Source organism: Bactrocera latifrons, unplaced genomic scaffold, assembly GCF_001853355.1.
Source record: "Bactrocera latifrons isolate USDA-ARS-PBARC rearing strain unplaced genomic scaffold, ASM185335v1 scaffold_72, whole genome shotgun sequence".
Classification (NCBI taxonomy): Eukaryota; Metazoa; Arthropoda; class Insecta; order Diptera; family Tephritidae; genus Bactrocera; species Bactrocera latifrons.
This window is the reverse complement of record NW_017537401.1, coordinates 628,492-637,893: the sequence shown is the minus strand read 5'-3', so window position 1 is coordinate 637,893 and position 9,402 is coordinate 628,492. Positions and strand designations below refer to the sequence as shown.

At 33.3% G+C, this 9,402-nt stretch overlaps 2 protein-coding genes across 3 annotated transcripts in view; one reads left to right on the top strand and one right to left on the bottom strand.

Annotated features, from left to right (window-relative positions):
- Positions 1-491: 491 nt before the first annotated feature.
- The window catches only part of LOC108976061 (neuroplastin), a 38,662-nt gene continuing 29,751 nt past the window's right edge, over positions 492-9,402 (bottom strand). For both annotated transcript variants that reach the window (XM_018944971.1, XM_018944972.1), the window contains 5 exons: positions 7,429-7,549; positions 3,110-3,270; positions 2,275-2,382; positions 2,007-2,201; positions 492-1,925 (listed from right to left, as the gene is read on the bottom strand). In XM_018944971.1, the coding sequence (XP_018800516.1) occupies positions 1,789-1,925; positions 2,007-2,201; positions 2,275-2,382; positions 3,110-3,270; positions 7,429-7,549 (722 nt within the window). In that variant the 3' untranslated portion in view covers positions 492-1,788. The remainder of the gene's footprint in view (positions 1,926-2,006; positions 2,202-2,274; positions 2,383-3,109; positions 3,271-7,428; positions 7,550-9,402) is intronic.
- On the top strand, positions 3,642-4,205 carry LOC108976063. Its single transcript, XM_018944973.1, has 2 exons — positions 3,642-3,855; positions 3,912-4,205. The coding sequence occupies exons 1-2, from the start codon at positions 3,754-3,756 to the stop codon at positions 4,188-4,190; spliced, it is 381 nt and encodes a 126-aa protein (XP_018800518.1). The 5' UTR covers positions 3,642-3,753; the 3' UTR covers positions 4,191-4,205.

The following is a 9,402-nucleotide window of genomic DNA, read 5'->3' as shown; positions in this document are numbered from 1 at the left end:
GGTATTTTATTTAAAAATTGAAAATACAAAATTTGGAACACATTACGCAAGCAAGAAAATGCTCAAACGACATTTCTCGTGTTTCTTTCGTAACTTTTATTCCTTGTCAGCTGTGCAATAGCAACATATGCACAACAACAACAAATACATTTCAAGTGAACGGCGATTGTGCCGGTTATGTTATTTCTCGTTGTCTTGCCTGCATATGTTTGCTACGGCACTGTAACTTTATGTATTTTCATTACGTTGGTATACATATATTTAGAAAAAAATAATCATTAAAGTGTAAACGTGTTTAAAAAATTAAGCGATAAGTACTTAAAACAAAATTAACACTCTTTCATTATATTTATTGTATTTTGCATTATTATTATCATTCTACATTTACTACTGCATTACAAAAACAAACAAAAGTCATACGTACGCATAGAAAATTATGATTTTTCTAAAATATTACAGAAAAATACGCTATAAAGTATGAAAAACGCAAATACATGGCCGAAATTTAACAGCATTAAATAAAAATAAATGATTTATTACAAAACTATTACACAAAAGTAAATTAGGCACAAAACAAAATTGTAAAGAAATATATACCGACTACAGCAATACATTTGTGTATAATTCCTTCGTTTCTTTTTATTACCATATATTTATGCTAACAAATGTTGTGATACGTATTATAACAAAAAAACAAAAAATTAAAACAAAAAAAAAAAATTGAAACAAATTTCAACATTTTTGAGATATTTTTCAAAATTTTGTTTTCAAACAATATAAACATAATTGTTTTAGACTGACAACAATCGTCAATGTATTAAGTCTCTTTTCAACTGCAAAATGTGTAATTAATATGTATGTATATAGTATAGTACTTGTGTCTATGACTTCTGTTAAGTGTATTTGTTTGGCTATTGTTTTTAACTTAGATTTTAAAGAACTTAAGATGTTATTACTATCTCTTTCTTTTTGTACACATCAAAAAGAAAAAAATTCATGCAATTTTTGCATTGCGGAAATTACATAATTTTATTATACAATTAATTTACAATTAAGTAAATCAGTTTTCAATTTGTTAACTAATTTTTTCCTCTTCTTCTTTTCGCTAAGTTTCATATTATATAACGTTTAAATTGTTTTGGTACTCCCTCAACGTCTTGTATTTAAGTTTACACACGAAAACATGTACGCCTCTCACAAAAGAAATATAGTACATAACCACTTTTACTAGCTATATGCAGTTAAGATCTAAACGTTTTACGTAACTTCAACTTTAGGCTTATAAACTAACGCCTTGATTTTTTGACAAGCGACATTTTAACGTTTAACAAAAAAAAAAAAAAAAAAACCTACAAAATTACGAAATAGAACCAAATATATTTTGCTTTTGTGACAAACGACATTTTCCATATGTCCATTGTTTTGTTTTTGTCTTGTTTGAGGTTGCGTCTAAGTGTCCGATTATTATTATTTTACAATTATGCCTTCGTTTTGGATAAACTTAAGATCTGTTATTTTATTTTTAGTTTGTTTGTGTGTATTTCATCAACTCATAAATGGTAGCGTACACTGTGTGTGTTTTCTTGTTTGCTGTGTTGTGAATTAAAAAAAAAACTTTACTCCACTAACTGCCTGTTGTTCTACATACATGTAGAGCTAATTGCTTAATGTTGTTGTAACACTTATCTCAATGTATGTCTCTACATGTATGTTTATACTTGTATGTATGTATGTGGGTTGTTTTGATGGTAGCTGGTATAACTGTGGCTGTTGTGCTTTCTACAAAACTTACTGATCTTGTGGATCTGTGTCGCTTTCTTCCAATTCACTCTTGTTGCGTCGCTTTTCGTAGATGAGAATGATCGCACAGAGGATCAGAACTTCGGCGCAGATACCCAGGAAAGGCCACAAGGCGGCGAGTTTGCCTATGCAGCAAAACAGAAAAGAAAAATTATCATATAATTATATATACATATATAAATAGCATTAAAGGGAAAGGTACACACCCTTAACGCGCACAAATGATGCATCACTAGCATCAGCGTAGCCGGCATACTCATTGGCGTCGTTGTGTCCAATGCATTTATATTCGCCTCTATCATCCAGGCTGATGTTTTCAACAGACAAAATTGCGTTTTTCACTTGATTATCATCGGGTTTCAAATAATAACGACCTGTGCTGTTTGAGATTGTCAAATTACCTGCGCATAAATTTAATAGGAAACATATATACAAATATACAAAAAGAATTTTACTGCTGCAGCTACAACATACCAATCATCCAGGACAATTGTGGGTCTGTACCAACAGATGTACAGACAATTGACAATTTCTCACCCTCTACAACACCGGTATTCGAAGGCACTCGTACAACAACGCGAGCTACAGAGAGAAAAAGAATAAAACATTTCATTGAAGAAATGCAGTTTATTGACATTTTTAATGCCAACCGCATATAAAAACTGTCGGTACGTCAGCTCCATTAACATTCATACATTGGGACAAAAAAGCACCCGGAAATTGTAGTTAAATTCCTTGGGCAAATTTTATTTAAAAAAAATTTATTTTGCTAAGTTCGCAGCACTAAATATTGTGTGTACGGAACTTTGCGAATATTGGAAAAGACTTACGGTGCTTCAAAAACACAAGCCTACGAGTGATACAAAACCTTCAAAGGCGGTCGAGAAATTGTTGAAGACATGCCTCGTTTTGAACGATTTTCGTATCTTCAACTGATGAAAAAATTTAATGATATGGTGCTTGAAAATCGTCAGGCAAGTCTTTTTGGTGAATATTTTGGATATGAAACGCGTTCTTGCTCGACTCGTCTCGATAAAGCAGAGTTTTTTTCGATAAGATTACGATTATGACCGATTTTAAAGCCAAGCACGCAATGAATACCAACGATCAAGCACCGTATTCACCAGATTTCAGTCGATCGAAGAGATAAAATAAAATTCACCCAATTGAGCTGAAAGCCATAAAAAAAGTGCTTATGAAAAGTGTTTCGAGGACTGTCAAAATCGTTGGCATAAGTATATAACATCTGGCGTTTTATTTACAATTTCCGGGTCGTTTTTTGTTACAATGTATATAGGATTATACTTACCAACTACATTAATTTCTTTCTTCTGATCATCGGCTACACAACTGTAGAGACCATCATCGGCAACATCTGTGCGGTCAATAATGAACTTTCTTTCGGCCGCAATAATTCTGTAACGACCGGCAAGCTCTTTGACTTTCGCAACATCTGTACCGTTCTTTTCCCTAGGAAGAAAATAAACATGAAACGATGTTAGCAGAAATCGAACGCTAGTATTTACAAAAAAACTTATCTACTGTCTGGCATAAATGCTACATTAAGAAAGTAGTATATGTATATATATACACGGTGTTTTTATATGTACGTATTTATATATATATATATATATATATGTACATATGCATAAACACTTGGACAAAATAAATTGCTGTTACAAGTCTTAAGGCAGTCGAGTAAACTGTATGCGATATTTCAGAAAACTTCAGAAAAAAAGAATTTATTTTAAAAAAAATTCATCATATTCAAAACGATTTTTCTTTTTCATATATAAAATAGAGCAAAAGATATAAATTTTTTGTTCACATCGAAAGCTGTGGTAAAAAATTTTCACAAAATTCTTTTGCATTGGCTAAAATATTGTTAAAACCGATTAACACAAAAACAAACAAACGACGGTGGTAATTTCGGGATTTCGAATCGAATGTGCTATGGCCAATCAAAATGGGCAATTAATTTTGCAGGCGTTGCAAACGCTAGAAGAGCCCGCAACAGTAATGAAAATCGTAACACATATCGCCGACACAGCTGGCGTAAGTAGACTCATAACTGATTTTATTTATTCTGTGCTGATGAGTTAAAATTGCAGGTTCATCCTAATGATGTTAAAGAATCGGTGCAGGAGACGTTAAATGGCGGCGTACGTTACGGCTACATACAACGCGCCAATCGTAAATATTATGCGGCACCTGTTGACTTGGACACTATTGCTGGAGGGGAGGGCAGTGATCCGGAAGTGGAAACTAACAAGGATGATACAAAGCAAACTGGCGAAATGGAAGATCGTGGCGGTAGGCGGCGCAGAAGACGTGCAAGTCGTAGTCGCAGTCGGAGCCGACGTGGCTCCCGACGTCGCCGTCGTCGTTAAGCCATTTTTGACAAAGAAAAAAAGGTAAAACAAAGCCCAATCAATGAAATATTTGAAATTATGTATTTTGATGTGCCTCGCCTCTCTATGTAAGATTGTCTATGGTGTTTCTATGTCTACGTATATTTTGAAAAAATTATAATAATGTTAAAAAATAACTATACATATTTTTCCGATAAAACTCGAATAAATATAGATAAAAATAAAGGTTTTCTGATTGCTACTATAGTTTTGAGTATAGGTTAGGTGAGGTTAGTCTGGTGGGTTCCTGAGCCACGCACAGAACAGTTTTTGGCTTTTTGACGATGTGTAAGATATAACTTCTTAACAAAGTAGAATCATATTGTAGGTTATGCAGAAGTTCAATTTTGTATTGAGTTTTCGTTTTTTATGACTCACTACCACACAAATTTTTGGATGGTGAAATTTCAATTTTCAACAAGTAAGAAAGGGCCAAGTTCGGGTGTCAACGAACATTTTATACTCTCGCATGATAAAGTGATAATCGAGATTTCAGGCGTGGTTGTGAACCGATTTCACCCATATTTGGTACATGTCATCAGGGTGTTAAGAAAATATTATATACCGAATTTCATTGAAATCGGTTGAGTACTTCCTGAGATACGGTTTTCGGTCCATAAGTGGGCGACGCCACGCCCACTTTCAATTTTTAAAAAAAGCCTGGATGCAGCTTCTTCTGACATTTCTTCCGTAAAATTTAGTATTTCTGACGTTTTTTGTTAGTCGGTTAACGCACTTTTAGTGATTTTCAACATAACCTTTGTATGGGAGGTGGGCGTGGTTATTATCCGATTTCTTCCATTTTTGAACTGTATATGGAAATGCCTAAAAGAAACGACTCTGTACAGTTTGGTTGACATAGCTATAGTAGTTTTCGAGATATGTACAAAAAAGTTAGTAGGGGGCGGGGCCACGCCCACTTTTCCAAACAAATTACGTCCAAATATGACCCTCCCTAATGCGATCCTTTGTGCCAAATTTCATTTTAATATCTTTATTTGTGGCTTAGTTATGACACTTTATAGGTTTTCGGTTTACGTGTACCAAGTTTCATCATGATATCTCAACTTTTACTCAAGTTACAACTTGCACGGACGGACGGACAGACAGACATCCGGATTTCAACTCTACTCGTCACCCTGATCACATTGGTATATATAACCCTATATCCGACTCTTTTAGTTTTAGGACTTACAAACAACCGTTATGTGAACAAAACTATAATACTCTCTTTAGCAACTTTGTTGCGAGATTTTAAAAATGGTTAAATTTCACGTTTTGTAGTACTAGCTTTTAGCTTTAACTAGATATTTGAAACTCATATTTCCAGATTAAATGTGATCTCAAATTTTATAAACATAGCCCCGACACACTCTTGACTTAAATCTGGTATTTAACTCTTCTATGGATATACTGATCAAAACAAATATTTTAGAACTTGCTTTTGAACATAAATATAGTAAGTTTTATAAACTCTTCACATGGTTAGAGGGTGAATTTAACATAAGTAATGTTGGAGGAATGCGAAAACGATATTAATAATGTATTCAAGATCGTCACGCACACACGATGCGAACGTAAATAAACAGCTGTCAAACACACAGTAAATGATATATGGAGATGAAACTTCGCATAAAAAAACGTAGTTGTTGTGCGCGTAGTTTAAACAAGCCAGTCGGGGTCAATTTTGATCGTTTTTGGTATATTGTTTGCCACTTCGCCGATGAAAATGAGTTGCCAAGAAAGTTGACGCATTTTTATACCTTGAACAGGCTATTTTTATAATTTAGGTACCCGTTACAACCGCAATAAGTATGTATACAATATATATGTATATAAATAATCAGCGTTACAAGTTGAGTCGTTTTATCCATGTCCGTCTGTTTCTCTGTATATACACCAACTAGTCCCTCAGTTTTTGAGACATCGTTCTGAAACTTTGTTCACGTACTTTATCATCAAGAAACTGCTTACGACGAATTACTATAGCATTTAGCTGCCACTGAGCGACTAATTTGACGAGATATCGTCTTGAAATTTGGCACATATTAATACTGCAGGCAGCGCTATAATCTCCGAAGAAATTGTTCAGATCGGAGAACTATAACCTTGCATGAATAACTTTTTAATTTGGTAAGGTATCGCCAAGAAATTTGGCATAAATTATTATCTCAGACACCAATACAATCTAAGAATAAATTATTCCGATCGGACCTTAAAGCATACAGCTGCTATTTGAATTCAGCCATCAAAATCAAGAAAAGATCTCTTCATAATCTTTTTTTCTAAAGAAAGGCACCTATGACGGGCATTATAGCTTAACGTGTTTTCTTGTTATCGTATATTTTTTAAGGGTTTACGGGTAAAAAAAACGAATTTTTTATTGTCTTATTAAATTCTACAACTCTAGAATATTGTCCTAAGTTTCAAGTTATATATTAGTATAAGAGTAATAGTTTCGGAGATACAGCCTTGAGAACTTGGGCGCCAGAGGCTAGCTAGGCTAAGTGTGCATTTTTGCGTTTTTGAAGTCGGCGGGGAAGATTTCTCGAGAACTACTCAACCGATCTTCATGAAGTTGTACACAGATAATTGAGATACAATTCTTAAAGACTTGGATGAAGGATTTTTTTCGATTTCAACTATTTGGAAAAAAATGTCTGCCAAAAATCTAATTTCCAGTTTTTTATCCTTTCTCCTGTTTTAACAAAAACACTTATTTTTTCGCTTCAAAGGATCCTGTAAGAAGTTATCTTGCCAACGCGGTTGCAACTTTTTTCCGAGGGATCGCCGGAAATGGCATCGCATAAATATTTAAATGTTTGAGTTTAAAATATCTTTTCCGAAAATATTTTATTTTTTATATTAGAAAAAAAGTTGTTGAAACCGGCTCTTACGCCATTCACTTGGGAGTGGCTAGAAACGATTCTCTTGCATATGGCTCAAGCAGCTCACGACTTGCATCCCTAGACCAAGTATCTTCTGGGTAGCCTAAGAACATCCATTTGAAGGCGAGCTAAGGTGAGAAGGCGAAACATCCCCTCCACATGGTTGTGCGCTGGGTTTGAGACCCGCCACGTAAAAACGTCCCCAATGAAAAAGTTTAAACTGCCTCGGTTGAGAGACCTTCTTTTGATGACGACCACGGCAAACGAATTAAGGATTACGATTTGAGGGCATACAAACAGCAAACAACATGTTTAAGCTTTCTACTTACCATTTCAGCACATAATCACCAGCTTTGGTTATATTACAGCTAAGTACTAGAGGTGATCTGATTTCATATACTTTTAACTGATGTTCTGCATTATCGTAGTTTGGCACCAAAAAGTCAGTATCTGTAAAAGAATTGTTCGAATATGAAAATATTGATAAATTTAACTACATGTATGTATGTATATGTGTATGTATATATATACAAAAAATTATAAATTATGGGTTTCCATTAAATATCCATAAATATGTTATAAACTCATTGATGGTTAATGAATTTAATGTTGTGCTAAAATTTTTATTTTCACTTAGAGAATGTAATGATTTATAAATAAACAAAACAATTATAATAATAAATTAAAATTATCTTTATACATAAGTAGTTTGCTTAGAAAACAAAATTAATTACCATACATAAGTATAAGTAAACGGTTGAAGGATAAAATAAAATCGCACTAGCAAATATATAAAATGGTACAAGGTATTTTAACAAATATTCTATCTTACACATAATAGTATTGGAAGAACATAATAAAAGCGAAATAACGCTACATTTACTATACATTCATACATATGACGAGAAGGGTATGATATGATACTATAGAAGTGTGTGTGAAAGTACATAGTTCATATGAAAGTATTGTTTTATCACATGAATAAATGTGTAATAATAAAGAAGTGTGTTCTGTAAGCGAATAGCGCCAACTACTACACAAATAATTTAATTATGACAAAATAAAAAGAAGAAAGTACATAAAAAAATACGACAAAATTAAAGCATTTTTTGGCGATGACTCCGAATTTTACACTTGGCCTATGAATCTGTGCTGCACTATATACTACGTATAAATGTACATATGTAGATTTTTGCATATATTTATGTATGTAAATATGTATGTATTTTTGTATAAATATTGACATTTTTGGTACTATTCGCACTACCTACATACATACATACATATACAACTTGAGTAAGCATTGTGCTTGCAATTGCTGTTGTTGTATGTCGCCATTATGTCATAGTGGTGATGGTGATGATATCACTTTCGAGTTTATTGAATAAGTTGTGTATAAATGGGTACTAATAAATACGTATGTATGTATATAAAATTATGTACAAAGTATATGTGTAAGTATGTATATAGTTGCATATAACGGCATGACGTCAAAATTTTAAATACTCTTAACTTCGGAAATTCGTTTTTATGTTTATTTGTCAACATTTTGCTTTTGTTTTTGGGCAGTAGGTATTTCTTTACTTTGTGGCGTCAGTAATGAAATTAGGGTATAAACTTTCATTTTGTTTAGTTTTGGCTAATCAAAGTTGTGCATTAGTATGCGATTAATCAAGCAATTGATGGCACCAGCTAATAATTTTGTAAATAGTTGCCACTCGGTGGTTGTGGTAATGGTGAAACTTTGCCTATTAGTTCTGAAGCACATTTCGTTTAATTTTTATTTGAACGGTAAATTAGTGCTAATCTGCAAAGAAAATATAATATTGCTCTAGAGTTGATATATTGGGTTTGTAACTTATTCTAATATCAATATGTTTGGGGCTAGCTGAGTCTTTGTGAATTAGGAGAAGGCAGAATAGACCTAAGGTCGCGGTGCATTTCTCGTCTAGCAATCAATATTGTAATGATATCAACTAAGGATGCATGGCGCCGAAAATGTTGGCATTTTGCTTAACGAAAGTACTATTACAGTGAAATTTTTAGTTAACAGGCGCGCTATTAAGCGGACAGCACCGTTAACCGTGTACAATAGCGGTTAGCATGTATTAAGGACAATCTCTATTAACCAGACAAAAGGGCTGGTCTCGCGAGTGTCCACTTATGAGAGATTTCACTGTAGTACGACTCGGTTGAATAAAAATTGATGATTGTTGATCATGTTGATATAATTTTAAATACAATTTTTTAATTGTTTATAAATGTTGGAACTGGACATTTGTTGTTGTCAATAACAAAACTTT